Source organism: Xenia sp. Carnegie-2017, unplaced genomic scaffold, assembly GCF_021976095.1.
Source record: "Xenia sp. Carnegie-2017 unplaced genomic scaffold, XeniaSp_v1 HiC_scaffold_24, whole genome shotgun sequence".
NCBI classification, from domain to species: Eukaryota; Metazoa; Cnidaria; class Anthozoa; order Malacalcyonacea; family Xeniidae; genus Xenia; species Xenia sp. Carnegie-2017.
The window spans coordinates 8,021,436-8,040,409 of NW_025813487.1; the positions used below are offsets into that span (position 1 = coordinate 8,021,436).

Genomic DNA, 18,974 nt, shown 5'->3' on the forward strand with positions numbered 1-18,974 from the left:
CATAAGATGAAAAAGAACATTTAACCACAGTACAGAGAACATACAGTAGAGCCACTGCTTTGAATTTTTCGTGCCACGCATATCTTTGGGAGATAGCATCTCCAATCATGCCTCACCGACCTTTTTTGCCGACGCCACTTTTGACTAATCGCTGTGTGTCTAATAAAATGCTGTTAATTGTATTGAGCAAACTATTTATTTTTAAAGTAAGAACATTTGTAAAATAAGCAAATGTTAAACATAGGAAGAATGTATTTACACAGAGAAAGAACACAACCGAATTCATTTTTGTCAAATATTGATTTATGCAACACAGTGAGCTTTTTAAAATTATACTTTTGATCTTGTTTGTTTAACAGTTTTAAGGTTTACTTTCATTGCATCCTTTACTGTTATATCTACAGTGTTTTTATTGATCATAATTGTGTGCAGTTGATGTTTGCCACGTATTCATAATTTACAATGGTTTATTCAATAACAAAGGTTTTTTATACTATGAACTGACTTGAGCAAGAATATACAAGTATGGAATTTTTGATTAATGAAGAGAAATAATCCTATCACAGTTTCGACAATCGTGCCTTAATCATTGGCATTCAAATCCTGTCTTAGATAGATCATTCTCTATTCCTGAGTTAAAACTTGTGAAACTTTATACGATTTAGCATTAGCCCTTTAGAATTTGACTAATCTCAATGTCATTATGTACTCTGCATGAGGTTCTTCTTTATGTATTTTTATTTCTATAACAATTGTTTTTAGTCAGTGATGTATACTTAGTTATATAACTAGAATGTTCTACATAGATGTTATTAATGTTTTAATATACTGTTTGTTGCAAGAGATCCTGACTCACTTTTCATTTTCGTTCGCTATTTAAATGTGTTTATGTAACAAAACTTACATGGATGAAATTTTGATGCAACAATAAGGTATGTATAATGATTATTATTATTATGATGATTGAAAACGTATTTTATTATGATCATTATTATCTATTACAAATGTAAATGTTAAAAAACTGAATCAAATATGACTAAAATCAGTGTTTAAAAATATCCATGATAAAGGGACAGTCAAATGTAAAGACAAATTTCCCAATAACCTAGGTCAATATTTAAAGTATGTTCGCGAGTTGAGGCAGATCGACTTCCTCGTATCGCAGTAATTGCTGACCTAATCAGTGCGAAAGACAGTTTACAACGCATCCACGCTAGCTTGATGCCATATTGCAGCTTTCTCTTTTGTGCCAGCACATCAGCTAGCCGTTTATAAGCAATTGCCGTCTCTTTCCCCATACCACCTTATGCTGCAAAGACCAGTGGTGTAAAAGCAGCATATTCAATCTCTCTTACTCGATCACCATATTCCCTTTTCTTAGCCATCTCATGCTGACGATAGAGTGCAGGTAGATTGGTGTTTTGGTAGCTCGACGCGTTTGGGTGAAATACCCTTACATCAAAAAATGCATCTTGCTGTCTAGACCAAAAACCTTTAGCACGAATATCTAGTCTCGCTTCTTCTTGTCTATTGGCTGTACGAGGTAATATCACTTCCCCAGAAAGAGGTTGTAATTGTGGCTCTTTCACAACTGTCGAGCAAACTTCTGCCATCCACTGTGCTGTTATATCTCGAACTTCATAATGTCTCACTATTGGTAAACCACCATGAGAACATATCATCGCGTGATCGGTTGCAAAAGCCTTTGTATAATGATCACCATTTTTTAACCAATATGTATGCGGTCGCGTTGTTTATATTAAATCTCTCATCCGTTTGTTGAGTATGTGACATGTAAAGAACTAAAGGAAGCATAATTTTGTTCACGCGGTCGTCTTACTTCTAAAACGATGGTAAATTTAGAAAAATTAAGCGATATTATAGAACTACATTACCGACATAACAAATTAGCTAAAGCAGCATCTCGATAAAGTATGACTAAACATGCATGAGAAATCATATTTAAATTGATATACCAATTTTCTAACTATTGACAATAAGCTGCATGGTAAAGGAAAGCAAAACCTGTTCAAAAGTATGGGAGAGGTGAAATAGCATACTTGTCTATAAAAAAATGGGAATCTGTGAAATTTTATGTAGGGGGGATAGAATGTCCAATCATGCATTACCTCCCTTTTTTGCCGACGCCACTTTTGACTAATCACTGTGTGTCTAACAAAATAGTGTTAATTGTATTGAGCAAACCATTCATTTTAAAGTAATAACAATTGTAAAATAAGAAATGTTAAACATAGGAAGAATGTATTTACACAGAGAAAGAGCACAACCGAATTCATTTTTGTGAAATGTTGATTCATGCAGCACAGTGAACTTCTAAAACTTTACTTTTGATCATGTTTGTTTAAGAGATTTAAGGTTTACTTTCATTGCATCCTTTACTGTTGTATTTAGAGTGTTTTTATTGATCATAAGTAATTATAATTGTGTGCAGTTGATGTTTGCCACGTATTCATAATTTACAATAGTATATTCAATATCAATGGTTTTTTATAATATGAACTGACCTGTGCAAAATATACAAGTATGGAATTTTTGATTAATGAAGGGAAATAATCCATTCACAGTTTCGACAATCGTGTCTTAATCATTGGCATTCAAATCTTATCTTAGATAGATCATTCTCCATTCCTGAGTTAAAACTTGTGAAACTTTATACGATTTAGCATTAGCCCTTTAGAATTTATCTAATCTCAATGTCATTATGTACTCAGCATGAGGTTCTTATTTATGTATTTTTATTTCTATAACAATTGTTTTTAGTCAGTGATGTATACTTAGTTGTATAACTAGAATGTTCTACATAGATGTTATTAATGTTTCAATATACTGTTTATTGAAAGAGATCCTGACTCACTTTTCATTTTCGTTCGCTATTTAACTGTGTTTATATAACAAAACTTACATGGATGAAATTTCGATGTAACAATAAGGTATGTATAATGATCACCATTTTTTAACTAATATGTATGTGGTCACGTTGTTTATATTAAATCTCTTATCCGTTTGTTGAGTATGTGACATGTAAAGAACTAAAGGAAGCATAATTTTGTTCACGCGGTCGTCTTACTTCTAAAACGAAGGTGAATTTAGAAAAGTTAAGCGATGTTATAGAACTACATAACCGACATAACAAATTAGCTAAAGCAGCATCTCGATAAAATATGACTAAACATGCATGAGAAATCATATCTAAATTGATATACCAATTTTCTAACTATCTAATAATAAGCTGCATGGTAAAGGAAAGCAAAACCTGTTTAAAAGTATGGGAGAGGTGAAATAGCATACTTGTCTATGGAAAAAATGGGAATCTGTGAAAATTTATGTAGGGGGGATAGAATGTCCAACCATGTATCACCTCCCTTTTTTGCCGACGCCACTTTTCACTAATCGCTGTGTGTCTAACAAATGTTGTTAATTGTATTGAGCAAACTATTCATTTTTAAAGTAATAACATTTGTAAAATAAGAAATGTTAAACCTAGGAAGAATGTATTTACACAGAGAAAGAGCACAACCGAATTCATTTTTGTGAAATGTTGATTCATGCAACACAGTGAACTTCTAAAACTTTACTTTTGATCATGTTTGTTTAAGAGATTTAAGGTTTACTTTCATTGCATCCTTCACTGTTGTATCTACAGTGTTTTTATTGATCATAAGTAATTATAATTGTGTGCAGTTGATGTTTGCCACGTATTCATAATTTACAATAGTATATTCAATATCAATGGTTTTTTATAATATGAACTGACTTGTGCAAAATATACAAGTATGGAATTTTTCATTAATGAAGGGAAATAATCCATTCGCAGTTTCGACAATCGTGTCTTAATCATTGGCATTCAAATCTTATCTTAGATAGATCATTCTCTATTCCTGAGTTAAAACTTGTGAAACTTTATAAGATTTAGCATTAGCCCATTAGAATATGACTAATCTCAATGTCATTATGTACTCTGCATGAAGCTCTTATTTATGTATTTTTATTTCTATAACAAGTGTTTTTAGTCAGTGATGTATACTTAGGTATATAACTATAATTTTCTCCATAGATGTCATCAATGTTTTATTACACTGTTTGTTGAAAGAGATCCTGACTCACTCTTCATTTTCGTTCGCTATTTAAATGTGTTTAATTCAAAATCAAACATTTTACATTAAGAATTTTACATTAAAATGATCTAACTGCTAAACAAGCTATAGGAACATTGTATTAAATGGGTAAACAGAATAATTTACAAAACGAATGATATCTGAATCATGTGGGATATTCACGTTGAATTATATACCAACACTGCCAATACGTTTATTGACATCGACTGAGGCAATAACCATCACATAATTTTGTTAGCTGTTTACACACGTATGATAAGAACTAGGGGCATTGTTATGTGATTTTGCTTTTACCAATAAATATACTAGCTTTATTTTTAAATATTTGACTCATTCATATTATTTTTTCAAGCATACAACCTTTGTGCTTACTTTGTACATGCCATGATGACATTTAGAATTGCAACAAAGGAACGAATGAATAACAATAAAGCCTTCACAGTTCCTCGATCACAAAAATCACATACTTTACTTCATTATTTCATATACTTCGTGTTTTAATACCATAGAAAGCAGTGAAAGGTTTTACTGAGCTACATTTATGTACATTTTGGTAGTATTATATTGATAAATTTGACCTTAGTTTAATGACACGTTTATTTACATCTTTCCGAACTTTTAAAGCTCACTTGGACAATGCTTTCTCGTATTCGACTAGATACTTAATCAAAAAAACTATCTTTACTAACTTCAAAAGGTTAGGCAAATTGTAATTCGGACGTCACGTATTAAATATTTCTTAGCTCACACATGTTGACGCAAGCGATCACAAATATCAATTTTACCTCTTCCAACGCCCGGTACTAGCAACTTGTACTTAGTAGGATGTACTGTCTGTCTAGTATATAGTCCAATTCGGGTTGGGATTAAACACGGATCTTCTTAAAATTTTACTTCGTTTGATGTGGTGGTGTTTAGCAAAACTATCACGAAAATGTTTTGCATCGTGTGCTTTTGCTTAAATTGTTCCATGTGCCAAATTGTAGGAAAGTAAAACCAAAACGTTTTAAAACATCAATCAAAAAAATGCTTCGCAAAAATTAGTTTACACGTGAATATATTTAGCATATAAGCCGTCTGCCAAAGACATTATCTATACATTGTTTTTCTGCCTGAAAAAGTGACCTTATGTCTCAAGTTGCAGGTTAAATGTAGCGGGTAAAATGAAGTAGAATTTCACTTTAAAAGTAGATGTTCGTAGAAAAAGTTTATTTTGAATTGTCGGGGATTCTTTATTTCTGTATATGCACACATAAATGTGTATTATGTTCTCTAGGAAACAACGTCCTCTGCTGTTAACACTAAAATATTTTCTTAGCGCTGAAAATTCATGACTTGCATTTGTTATGCACATAGGCCCGTTCACACGATGCGATTTGTCGTATCCGATTGTTTCGGTTCCGACTTTAATTTGGTTACTGGCTCAGACGGTCGAATAATTTTGTTGATATTTATGCTTGTTTAGATATTTATATTTGTATTATCCAGAACATTATCGATATATTTTTCATATTTTGTTCTTGTTCACTTGTCTTTCTCAAATCTATGTAATTTGACTAGTCAGTTTTCTTTGACCTTGTTTAATGAAATTAGAACAAGCTCTTTTTTCATACGATTTTTAGATGGACGAATCAGACTGTAGGAGGCTCACTTTTTTGTGTACACAGGATCCGTTTTCTAGGATCCGAAAATTTGTCAGTAAACTGTGTAATAAACTGACAGTTGCATCAAATTTAATCGTTCTCAAGTAACAAACAATAACATCGATTTCATTAAAGTTGAAATACATAAATGCTTCTTTTCTCTTGTCATTGTCGATATAATAAGCATGCAAGTGATATATATATTAGTAGCTGCTTTAGAAAAGACTTAGAAATGAATATAATTGAAGCAGAACATTAAATCACTGTGTTTAACATGATTTTTTTATGTTGGAAAGTTATTTTTGTCATCGTTTAATCTTAAAATGATCGTTGTAGAGGATTTTCATCACTTAGTTACGTACGTCAACATATTTTGAACTTTTGATATGATAAAACTTGTTTGTTGATATGTGTTGATTTACTACTGAAACAACATACTAAAGTCAATATTTTATATGTGTTCTTCATCTTTTATAAATGATCAATGATTGTGAACAATGTGTGGTCGCTAAATATATTTTTGTTACAAGTTTTATCTATTTAATTGATATCATTCATGTACAGGAATATCAATAATTGTTGGGTGGGGGCTCATATTAATTTATGTATATGATATGTTTTTATTCTTCAGTTGCTAGCTATTTCATGTAGTTTGTCTATTTTTTTTGAATAATAATCTAACCAATGAAAAATGGTTTTGGTCATAGGCATTCAGATTCTTAAATCTTTTACTCAATTTTGGGTCAACTCTCATAAAAATTATGTCCACCAATTTTTCATTGGTTTTCTTATTACAATGTTTTGTTGACCATTTTTATTGCTTTCGTCACTTTTGTCGAATTCTTGGTACACTCACTTTTTTTGCAAGAAAAACTTTGGCAGGACTGTAAGATGATTGTTAATTTGGAGATCATATCAAGTATACATAATATAGGCTACATTTGTTAAGATCCTTTGAAAACCATTGTTGTCTAGGGATCATTACATCCAAATGTTTATGCTACCCCAACCACAGTATAGAGAATATACAGTAGGACCACTTTCTGTGCAACTTATTGCTATATATATAATTATATTACTGGGTGTAGTTTGCCAGCACATTGCCCCTATTGGTCAAAAAATGGTAGTGTTTGACTGCCACTAAGGTAATCACTTGCGGAATAAGATATGCATGGCACAAAAATATTCAATGCAATCTACTGTATGTTCTCTACAAAATTATACTTTATGTTCCTGTAACTGTGCCTCAATTACATTATGTCTTCCTTAGTTCCTAAGTCGTGAATGAAACATTAGTCCAAATAAATTACACCTGCTCATTTTTTTTATCATAATACCTTCTAAACAATGATAATGGTTTTGAATTTTTAAAGAATAAAATTTCCAGTGGTGTAGCCAGACTGATAAAATGTTTAGTCCTTCTATGTACATTTTTATATTCTTTTACTGTGAAAATAATAGGCATTTTACCTTATGAGTCTTAAAGTGTCCCTTCCACCAAAAAATTATTTAACAATATCAAATCTGTCAATGATGTAAGCCTCGTTGAGGGAAACATTTTGAATTTGGTCAAATCGTTTGATTTTTATAAAACCGTTAAATTGACTAAAATCGTATATTCTTGTGAACCATGTCCCTGATAATGAGGAGTCTGAAACTAGCAAATTTTCTGACGTCATCCAAGGTACTCGTGTTGCACGAGTCGTGTATTTAATTGCTATCAAGTCAATGCTGTCTGAGGCACAACTTAAGTCTATAAGCGCCTAAAAGCATTGCCTTTGCACTAATAAAAGCAGAAAAAAGGTAAATAGTTGCGTTGCAGCCAATTGTACGAATGAGTCAAACCTTTGCTCTCGTATGAGTCTTCACACTATGTTTTATAATGATAAAAGACACGAGGCCAAGCGAAGACGGAATATCTGGGTTTTAAAGCAAAGCGCGTATTCGAGCCTTCCATTGCTTCAACACTTTGTTCGGCTCGATTAAAACGAGAGGATTTGGAGCGTCAGTTTAGTAGTTTGCCGTATCAAAAGAACGCTAATTTTCCAGGGCTTAAAAAAGATGAGATTAGAATTTGTGTCTTTCCGATCATCAATACTTTGGAGTCAAAATCCGAACCATTATCGTTGATTATTTTGTGGCATTTTGACATCAAAATATTTTTTGTTATTTCTCATATTTTATTATTACGTAATGACCTTGGGACTTGACCTTGAGAATGGCCTTGGGACTTCACTTAATGAAAAATACAACACTAAGCAGTTGGACTATTGACTACTGTTTGTTCCATGTACTGTAACTCTGGTCAAGGCTACCCGCATGTACACACTTGTACCTATTTTTATGTACCTTGTACATCTGGGGACGGTTGCATGAAGCCTGGATAGCATTGTTCGTCGGATAGTTAAATTTTCAAACTTGTAGAAAAAGGTGTTTATATTTTCCTTAGGGGAAAGATATTTTGTAATCTTAGAAGCAATATTTCAATGATTGCTTAGTACAAATCACATATTATTCCTTTTTAAGAGATTTTGTAAAAGTTCAAAACAATTTGCTATCTAATGGATAAAACTATTCTGCCTTCATGTAACTGGCCGCAGGTTTTCCTTTATAATCACAATGAATTTGTACCATGGAAGTCTTACCTACTTTTTTCTACAGGTAGCGACATGGAGTCTGTCTTGAGCTCTAAAAAGAAAACTAATGGTTTTAAGTTGATGAGATTAATTGTTGATGTTGGTGGAGAAGCTTTAAGAATAACATTGAGGAAACAACTGTCAGGTACTGATTTATTTTATGTTTTAAATGACCGAAAATGCGCAACTACTTTCAAGTCTAAAGAATAGACAAATCCATCCACATCAATGGGATCAACTGTATCCAGATCCTCCAATATTACCAAATGAAAATAAGTTTGACATTACTTTACTTTGTATTCTCTTGCGTAATATTTGTGGTTTAAAACCACCTCTTGATCCAATATGGACATCAGTAATTGACACCACTGATGATTCAACTGAAGCAGATATTACCCGTATCAGGTTATTTCGTAATGATCGTTTTGCTCACTTACCTGACACGTCACTAAGCTTTGATGAATTTGAATATCATTGGGCGGAAATAAGCGAACCATTAGTTCGTTTAGGAATAAGTCAGGAAGAAATAGATAGATTGAAAAATAAGTTTTTTGGTAATGAAGAATATGAAAGAATTTTGAGAGAATGGGATAGATTAAAGAACGATTTAACTGATATTAAAACTGATCAGAGAGGTATTAAGAGAACAGTGGACGGTGTAGAGAAAGATTTACAACATGTAGAGAACCGTTTGTGTGTGATTGAAAGTAATCAGGAAGAAATGAGAAGCAATCAGGAAGAAATGAGAAGCAGTCAGGAAGAAATAAAACATCAAATTCACTCCAGTCCAGTAGAAGATATTTTGACAAAAAACCTTGTAAGTTGTAACTTTGAGAGTGAAATTAGACATCATTATGAAAAATTTTTGAAGGGAACACGGGAATGGGTTTTTGACGAGTTTTTAGCTTGGTTCGAAGACGACAGTTCTCAAAATCGTGCATTTATTATTTCTGCTGTTGCTGGTATGGGTAAATCTGTAATTGCAGCTACTTTATGTAAACGTTATCCTCATTACTTGACTGCAGTTCATTTCTTTCAACACAACAACAGTCGTTACAATAAAGCCAATGTACTTCTTCAATCTTTAGCGATGCAAATTAGTCGTAAGTTTCCTGCTTACAAACAACTTCTTGTGAAAAAACTTTCAGGTCAACTCTCTGAGCCTTTGAATAACATGAATGTGGAAGGATTATTTTCCTTCTTTTACTGAGTTGTTTTATAATATCTCAGAAGTTCCCAAGCGAATGTTAGTTGTGCTTGATGCTCTTGATGAATGTGGTTATCGAGAAAGAGATGACCTTGCTAAGTTGATTGCTAATCATTTACACAAACTTCCGCCTTGTTTTCGCTTTGTAATTACAACCAGACCTAACGAAGTTGCTTTGAATAAGTTTGAAAAATTAAATCCACTGTTCATTAATTGTAGCGATGATCGCAATTTAGAGGATATTAAATTTTGATTGAAGAAAGAATTGGCTCTACTGACAGCCTTCCTGATGTTAAAAACAGTTTGGCAGAAAAGCTGACGGACTTATGTTGCTTGCATCACTTCTTAGCAGCGAAGTCAAAAATCAGGATTTGTTGAAAGGTTCCATACCAAAAGATCTCAGTGAATATTACGAAATTTGCTTAACAAGATTAAGTAAGGAATTAGATTCGTTTCATATCAGTAACGAAAAGTTTCAGTCAATTTTAAATGCTTTGGCTGTTGCTAAAGAACCTCTTCCTTGGAAAATGATCGATGACGTTCTTTGTTTTAATTCGAATCGTGACTCACTTGCGGTTAGAAAAATTATCTCTTGTCTGTTTGTTAGCAATGAAGAAGGATGTGTTTCGTTTTTTCACAAATCTTTGAATGATTGGTTGTTGGATGATCGAGAACATGATTACTCAGTAAAAACTTCTTGTGGTCATCGACTTGTTTTAAAATTTTGTTTAAAATCTTTGGATAACCTCAAAGCTGAAGGTGTAAACTATGACGTCATTAAACATGTGACAGTGAGGTATTCAGTCAAGTATTGGTTGCTTCATTTGCTTGATATTTCTGACAATGATTATATCGTTGAAAATGTTGGTAAATATCTTGTTGATTTGGAAGTTTTAGTTGCTTCTCTGTTGGTTGATAGTCTTCGTACTTCTGAAAATATTTCCTTATTCAAAGCACATGATGTGTACTTTCTTATTTCAGAGGACATTCGATTGTTATTTAATGAACTTTATTCTTTAAGGACGTACTCTGAGCGTATTGACAAGGAAGTATTTTTTTTGCAAAACGTTGCCAACGAAGTCAAAGATCTGTCGTCTCACGCCACCACAATGCTTCAAACACGTTTTAAAGATTCGCCGTATCTAGAGTGCAGAGACACGGGTTTTGTAAAGGCTCGATTATTACGTTTCAATGGTCTTTTTATTTCTGTTGATGTTTCACGAAATCATGATTACGTCGTATGTGGTTATTCTGGATTCATCGTGCAACTTTTTTCGTTGAGAACAAACCGATGTTTATGGATAAAAAATATTGCTGTTCAGTTTAAGCAATATAAAGAGGAAGGTTTTAGCGTTGTCTTTCATCCATTCGAAGATTTGATTTTTGCTTCCCAGCTTGATAAGGTACTAAATATTAATGGTAAAATTTCTTCAAGTCCGTTCCATTGCGATGATTCTACTTCTAAGTTCTTTACCAACAAATGTTTTTCTAAGGATAAGTGCACAATGGTCACTAGTTACAAACATACTTTGACAGTATGGGACGTTGTGAAAGGTGAGAAGAAACGCACTATTAGATGTAATAATGTTCCCTCACTGTGTTTTTCTAATTCTGGAAGATATTTGTGTGTTATTAAGAAAAATAAAGGGTTTCAAATATTTGATGTAGCGAATAATTACAAAAAATTTGTTTACAAGTATCATTCACCGTCTTATGACTTAGATAAGTATGTTGTTTTGTTCACTGTTGGTCTTCATTCTTGGTGTTGTTGTTGGTCGAGCAATTTATACAGGAGAAACCCTTTCATTGTAAATCCCACTGATGAGAACCTTCCTGACTTAGATCTTGATTCCCACACTTCATTTTTTCCTCTTGATCCTTTCGATGACAACACATCTAGCTTTTCCATTGATGGAAGTAGTAAGTTTTATTTTGTTTTGAACAACGACAATGTCCTTTTGTCTGAATACCGACATGACTTTTCTCTTTATTCCATACCGCGTGCATGTTTAACTAACAGTTATAGTTTTCGTAACCAGAAATTTTGCTCAAATGAAAAATTTCTATATCGGAGCAATAAAGAAAATTCAATGATAATTATATACAATCTCAACACATTTGACTTTGTTGTCAAGGAATTTTTTGTTAGGGACATGGCTGTTGTAGAAAATGGAGTTATTTTGCTAACGGCAAAAAATATTCCTGAGCTTTGGAATAAGGATTTGACAAAACTTGTTTATAGTTTCGATGAACTAAAAGGTACAAACAAAATTTTTGAGGTGAATGATGTGTCATTTGCTTGTCAAAAAACTGATTCTTTAGTGTTTTTTAATGTTGAAAACAGGCGAAAAGAAATATCAGTGAATTTTGAAAATTATCGAAATGTGCACGTATTTGCATGTAGTTCTAAGTATCACGTGTTTGCTAAAGTTGAATTTAAGGATGAGATAATTTACTGTATGTGGCATGAAGACAAACAAGTTAATGGTTCGGATGACGTAATTAAGGAGGAAATCACCAATTTAATCGCAGAAAAAGACCTTGCAGAGTGGAATCGTGACATTACTCGCTGTATAAATTACGCTGCTTTTTCACCTTCAGCAGATAAATTATTAATATTTTACGTGCGTCAGTATTTGGAAGTATTTGACGTTGAAAACATACAAATTATTTATAGTTTTACTGAGGGTATTCTTGAGCCAAAGTTTTTCTTTGTTGATGACAGGTATATAATTAGTAGTAAATACAATTTGATTGATTTAAAATATTCTAAGATTGTAAAATTATTTCCCCCGCATGTGGGAGTTTATTCAAGAAATTTATATTACTGTCGTAAACGCAAACTTGTTTTGACTTTTTCTTCCTTAATGATCCCGGTAAAGTGCGTAAAAATCATTTTGCCACGAGGATAAGTTTGATCTTTGATGATAAAATTTCTCACCATTTTGAATAATGACTATATTATCTTTAAGAAATCTTGTTCAGTCTTTATGCATGATCCCTATCATTGTTGACGTTTCAATTAATATCTGTTTGCGTATGATTTCATAAAACGACCTTTGTCTAAGTTTGATTGTTCTGTACAGAGACCGCAGTGTACAATAACGTCAACATTGAGAGGGATCATGTATAAAAGCTGAAGTTAATCAATTAAAGATGAAAATTCAATGACAATAAAGACAAATCATAAACACTAATGATTTCGTGTCTAAGATAATAATTTTTCTTGCACAAGAAAATAATTTTATTGACTTTCATCTGATCACACAAACATATAAAATGCAAACTATTATTAATTATTGTACCATTGGTTATATTTTGTTCATATCTACACCATGTAAACATATAGTTTTCATGCAATTGTATTCAGTGTAGGATGGCTTTAATATGACACGATTTTCGATACTCTTTTACACCAAAATCAAGTAGTTACTAATTAAATTAATACTAACTTTCACTGAAATAATTTCTTAATACTTTTTAATTATTGCGTTTTGATATACAAAATATCTTTGTGTTAAGTTGTTAAGAGAGACAAAGACAGCACAATTTTTACACAATTGTTATAAGAATACTTTCATCTTTACCAATTTGAAAAACGTAAAGTTTTAATAAAACAAAGGTACCTTTGCTAATTTTTTCAAAAGAAGTAAAAATTTGGCTGTCTTTCTCACTGACTGTTAAAAAGTAAATCGTAAACTCCAGTAGAAAATGGCTTATGATTGACGTTCATCATCGTGATAAACTTGTTTACCATTGTCACTGAACACTCCAAACCGTATAAACAGGAAAAGTTAACGAAAGTCAAAGAAGGTTTTGCAATATAGAGAGACAGAAAACAAACAATAATGTTGCGTATGGAAAGATATTTAATGACAAGTTTTTAACTTTTAATGAAAAATCGATATCAAGCATTGTTAAAGATTGAACACTTTTACTTTGTAAATCGATACTTTATGCGAATTATTTTTTAACAACATCAACTCAAGCATCAGTTGACATATGCAAGTTACTTTGCCAAAGTTTGATATGTTTATGTCTATAAATCATCATTGTTTACTCTTAATTCATACAATAATACAAGGAAGTTTATTTCATTGACGTAATGAAAAAAATAATACAAGAAAAATTTATTCATGGTTCTCTGTGGATTTATTTTGTACATTGTAACGTCACCCAGGTCACGTGTTCATTGAAATGTCATCTGTTGTCAAAATTGGAAGATATGAACTTTTACATTTTAAAATGGTGAAGCTGGCTGTTCACTTTGTTCACTTTTATAAAACTGAAGCGTGAAAATTATCATCTCATGTGGACGTTTTGATTTGAACATAACGCATAAGTAATCATGAGAGTGAATAAAAAGAATTTGATTTTATTACATTGTGGCTATCGAAGATGGCTAAAGGATATTTTTGCTGCATCTATAATTGAAGCTGCTTCTTGATACAAACACACTGTCATTGTGAATATTATGACACTTGATTGCCTTTGCGCATGCTCTGAAATATATATGTACTTAAATGATACTATAACATTTGTGATATAAATTAAGATCTTAACAGCAACAAGTCATAAAAATTCAAAGCAAACGTCCACTATGGATGGTTGTAGAATGAAAGTGATCAGTTTAGTTCATATAAATGGTCAACAAATTATTCATAATTAAAGTAACTTCAACATGTAAGAACTACATCAAGTTATGAGAATGAAAAATATGGAAAAATTTCAACGTCTTTCTTTTTCAAGATGTCATATTTCTAAATCCACTGTGTTTTATTTTTATGTAGTGAACAATTTTAGATCATTAAATTTATTTCATATTGTTGTGTACATATCTACGTATAGTGAATAGATATCTTTCATAACATCCCATAAACGAACATCTACCGTAAGCAGACATTAGGTCGTGGTCTCAACGATGTCCGTTTACGAGTAGCTTGACTGTATGCAGACAGTTCATTACTGCACTTTTTTTACATTTCTAGATTTGTCTCTTACTTTTTAAATTTTAAATGCTAAATAAATGAATCCCACATAACTCAACACCATTTTTTGGACTAATAGTAATTTGCCAACTGCCATGTGAAGATTACTGGTGCTTTAGAAAAGGAGGTGTCGTATCTTGAATTAAAAAATAACAATTTTTAAATTTAGCAATCAATAGTTGCATTATAAATTTCACTCACATTCAGCAACAATAATTGTTGGTAACTGTCATCTTGTAAAGGAGGTTGAAAAATACCCACATTTTATCAAAACAGAACAAGTGCAGTTGCCATTTTAAAGACTGTTGGGATTCATTCATTTAGCACAAATAAAAAATTATTTAGAGAGAAACTTTCTTTTTGCTCATTGTTTTGTTGAACTTTGTTTTTTAACACATATGAACATAGTTTTATTATATTAGTATGTTAATGTAGGAAATAATCGTATAAATATGTTTTCTACAAAGTTGTTACAATATATGTGTGTTGATCTATATATAGTGTCGTCTCTTAATAAGCTCGAGAAATGTTTTTTCAGTTTTCGGCTTTTTGGCTGTTTTATTCGTTATGATATTAAAATGAGCGGACAAATCCTTCTCACTTGTTTTCCTGGCAGAAATAATGCATTTATTTCACGTCATGTGACTAGTAATAAAGCAATCGCAATTACTATACAAAGCACCTATATAACAATACAGCTAATTTTATAAATTGACATAATTCAAAAGTTGATCTGCCGATTTAAATGGTTTGCCGGATTCCAAAACTAAATCAAACGACTTTCATGCACATCATTAGTCTCCTAGAATTTAGTTCAGAAAAATGCATCAGTGGGATATTGTGATGAGGAATTAAAGTTTCGGAAAAAGTTGAATTTTATAATACTGTTTATAATACGGCTAACCTGACGTTTACTCCTCATTTGACTTTGAAGATGACTACCGCTAAGGTTGTCGAAACGTCAGTCAACAACAACAAAAACAGTCCTTCTCAGGACTATACCAACCTGGACGATCATCATTTACAAACATACTGTTTTTTGATACATCCTGTATTTGTTCATTTTTGGGAACACCCCGTATAATGTATATATGTACGTAAGAATGGTTCACAAGGTGAGATCATCACCTACATATATATCTTTTACACGTAGAATCTTATCAATTTTCTTACATTGAAGTTGTAGAAAACAAATGCTTTAATACTAATGGCTTAATTGTTTAATATGTAATTATGATTAATAAAAATTGGACATGTTGACAGTAGATATATTTAGGAATGAAAGTTGTAAGAAAACAACAAAAGTACGTACGTAGAACTTAAAATTGTTTGATGTTGCTTAGGCCTAGTTCAAACGTCGAACTTTACATGAACCGAACGCATTTAAAATAAAAATTAATGAGGAAACTCATCTCATTTTCTTTTTTCTTTAATGCGTTCGGTGCATGTAAAGTTCGACGTTTAAAACAGGCCTTAGATTGAAATTAAAAGATATCACAAAAACACTTCAATCTTGAAGAAAAAGTTACATTTATATTTTTTGATGAGCCTCCTGAACACGATGTGATTTTTTTTATTGTGTCTATAATTAATTGAAATTGTATTGTTAGTCCTGATTTCAGGACTTTTGTACCGGATTGAGGAAATAGCACATATGTCATGTTGTTCGTCATGGTCATTTTACCCAAAAACAGTTGAGATTACTTCCGGTAAATGAAGTGAATACAAACTCTTAAACCGGTTTTCGACGATAGTACAATACACTGGTTTCTATCTGATTTTCTCATCGTGAAATGTTTGGGTGTAAAGGAGAAGCGTCTTCCTTTCAAATTTTGTTTCATTTCATAATGGGATAGCCGTTAGCAGTTAGTATTTAATATACAGACATAAGATTGAGTTTATATGAAATGTAACAAATTGGATGTTTCTTAAATTTGAATTTGCCAGGAGAGTTTTTCCTAATATCGACAACCTTACTCCCATTTTCCGCGTATGTTTAAAGCTCAGTTAATTTTTCGCGTGTCATTGGCGTGTATGCTACTGGACGTAAGTATGGAACCAAGGCTGTTATACAGCGCGAAGCGCCCAAGGTGGTATATCGATTACAGCCGAGGATCTATAAAAGTCGTTTATTATCTTATTATACGATGGAAGACGTTTTCCAAAAGTAATTATTTCATTATATTTGTGCAAAAAATTGATTCTATATCGAAAGTAATTGTAATATAAACGCAATACGTGAAAGCATAAACAATAGAGAAGTGTCCATTAGTGTTTGAGTCAAAAGAGTGATGAATCCCAGAGGTGTTTGGTTTTCTACTTTATTTAAAATTCATATTTTGCATGCTGTTTTCATGATAGCTTTGCTTCCATACACTTGTGCTTTATTTGAGCTGTGTCTTTGCTTGTTATGGATGTCTGAGACAGTGGCCAGTTTTGAATTTTTTGGAGGTGCAAATATTAAACATTTCAAGACACGATTGACTCTGAAATGAAGCGCTAACAACACAAGATATGGGTTCAAACGTAAAGCAAGTTAAATCATTAATCGTAAATGTGGAAGTTAAAGTTTAAAGCTGCTTGAGGATCATTCACTATGGCGTTATGAAATACAATTTTGTTTCTATTGGGAAGAACTTTGCTTTTTGAAGTTGTCAAGTCAAGTGTACGGAATTATGAGATGAAGTCAGTCATCATTAGATCCGACATGTAACGAGCAGCCTAAGAAGCTTGTGGAGCGTGTGAAATATTTTGTCGTGGATCTGAGGAAGATGATGATAATTCAAACGTAAGTGAAATATGAATGTAAACCAAATTCAGGTTTAAAGTGTCATTACCCAACTAAAAAAATTAAAGCTGACCATGAAAGCTTCATTATTGAAATTATTTCTACTGTTGTTATTTGGCAATCTGAAATCAAGTCAATAGTTAATGACGTATTTTGTCCATGCAGTCATTGCTGTGTAGTATATATAAATAAAAAGACAAAATCCGGCACATGAATACGGAAATACATGTTCGACTTAAGGTAATGCCTTTCTTCAATCTGTGTTCAGGCTTACCTACATTTCTTGTTGCAAGAAGATGGAAAAAAGCTTCAGTTTTTTCGTTTTCTTCACAGGTTCCCACATGAATTTACTCTTCTGCTGCTAGAGTTATCATTTTAATAACTTTTACTTTTTAGTGCAAAACTTCCATGAAAAGTTTACAGTATTGTGGCGCGTGGCAAAGGTTTGTATGAGTTAGACATTCCGGGTCAATCGTAGTGTAAATTTTCAGTGGGATGTGTAGTATCAACGCTCCTTTTATGTTTCATGATTTTTTAGAGATTTATTATAAGTTCTTCGCCGAATATTGAGAGAGAAATAAACATTAACTCTAACTTACATTAACTAAGACATTTATTTAATTATTTTAAATAAAACTAACGATTTTTAAAATCAAATTAACACGTTACTGCAATGTGTCTACCTTCGTTTTACCCCCAGCAGTTCTATTTTTTAAATAATTATCTAAATGCGCACGCGCTAAAAAGTAATTTTGTGTGAAGTGCAGTGAACCGTGATTAGGCAAGAAGATTAACAATAATATACGTCTATATGAAGTATATACACTGAGTATTGTATGTATTGTAGGCATCATAAAACCAAAAAAACTTGTGCTTAACTATAACGCTTACTGTTGTCAACGTCCTGAAGATTTTTTTATATTTATAAGATTTTACATTGAATACACAGACTACAGCTGACACAACACTGTTGCCACAGTAACACTTATAACTATGAACTTAAAGGTGGTCATCCTTTTTTTGTGGTTTTTTAGCAATATCCATGAAATAAAATGAATTTTACCATATTCTCCACGGATTTGACAAGGGAAACAAATGACTATAGAAATTTTCAGATTCTCATTTTAAAATTACACTGATGAATCAATATTGCAGCCTGTTTATTAGCACCTACACGTGACATGATTTCTTGTGAAAGAATGTTTTATGCAATGCGGTGTTTGAAATTAAATGTAGATATGATCTTCGCACTTTGCAGGTCAATTTTGTTTGACCTTCTCACCACTGTGTGACTTCATAGCTCAGTTGGTCAGAGCACTGCACCGGCACTGCAGAGGTCATGGGTTCGAATCCCGTTGAGTCACCTGAATTTTTCAGGTTCATGAGACAATTGCTTAAATTGTCCAGCAAAGTGCGAAGATCATATCTACATTTAACATGATTTCTTGTTGTTAAACATGTCTTTGATATCATAAATGAGATTGTTGAAAAGCTTAGAACATTATCTCGTGCCTGACATAAATTTCAGTACCTAATAATATGTGTGAAGACGTTATAATTAATCACTCTTTAAAAA

General features: G+C 32.2%; 1 protein-coding gene and 1 non-coding gene across 2 annotated transcripts; both read left to right on the plus strand.

Annotated features, from left to right (window-relative positions):
• The first annotated feature begins 857 nt into the window (after positions 1-857).
• LOC124452065 lies at positions 858-12,403 on the plus strand. The gene is made up of 5 exons (XM_047002660.1): positions 858-932; positions 8,441-8,560; positions 10,644-11,881; positions 12,053-12,347; positions 12,397-12,403. Exons 3-5 carry the CDS (start codon positions 10,732-10,734, stop codon positions 12,401-12,403), a joined length of 1,452 nt encoding a protein of 483 aa, XP_046858616.1. The 5' UTR covers positions 858-932; positions 8,441-8,560; positions 10,644-10,731.
• Positions 12,404-18,687: 6,284 nt separating this feature from the next.
• On the plus strand, positions 18,688-18,762 carry Trnaa-ggc. Its single transcript has one exon. It is a non-coding gene; the product is annotated as a tRNA-Ala (tRNA).
• The last annotated feature ends 212 nt before the right edge of the window (positions 18,763-18,974 follow it).

What these genes read in the sequence shown, in the direction of transcription:
- LOC124452065 (XM_047002660.1), top strand. Translation starts at nt 10,732, where the DNA reads ATGCTTCAAACACGTTTTAAAGATTCGCCGTATCTAGAGTGCAGAGAC. An exon ending in TAGTTTCGATGAACTAAAAG is followed by an intron (nt 11,882 to 12,052) that starts GTACAAACAAAA and finishes TGTTTGCTAAAG; the next exon opens with TTGAATTTAAGGATGAGATA.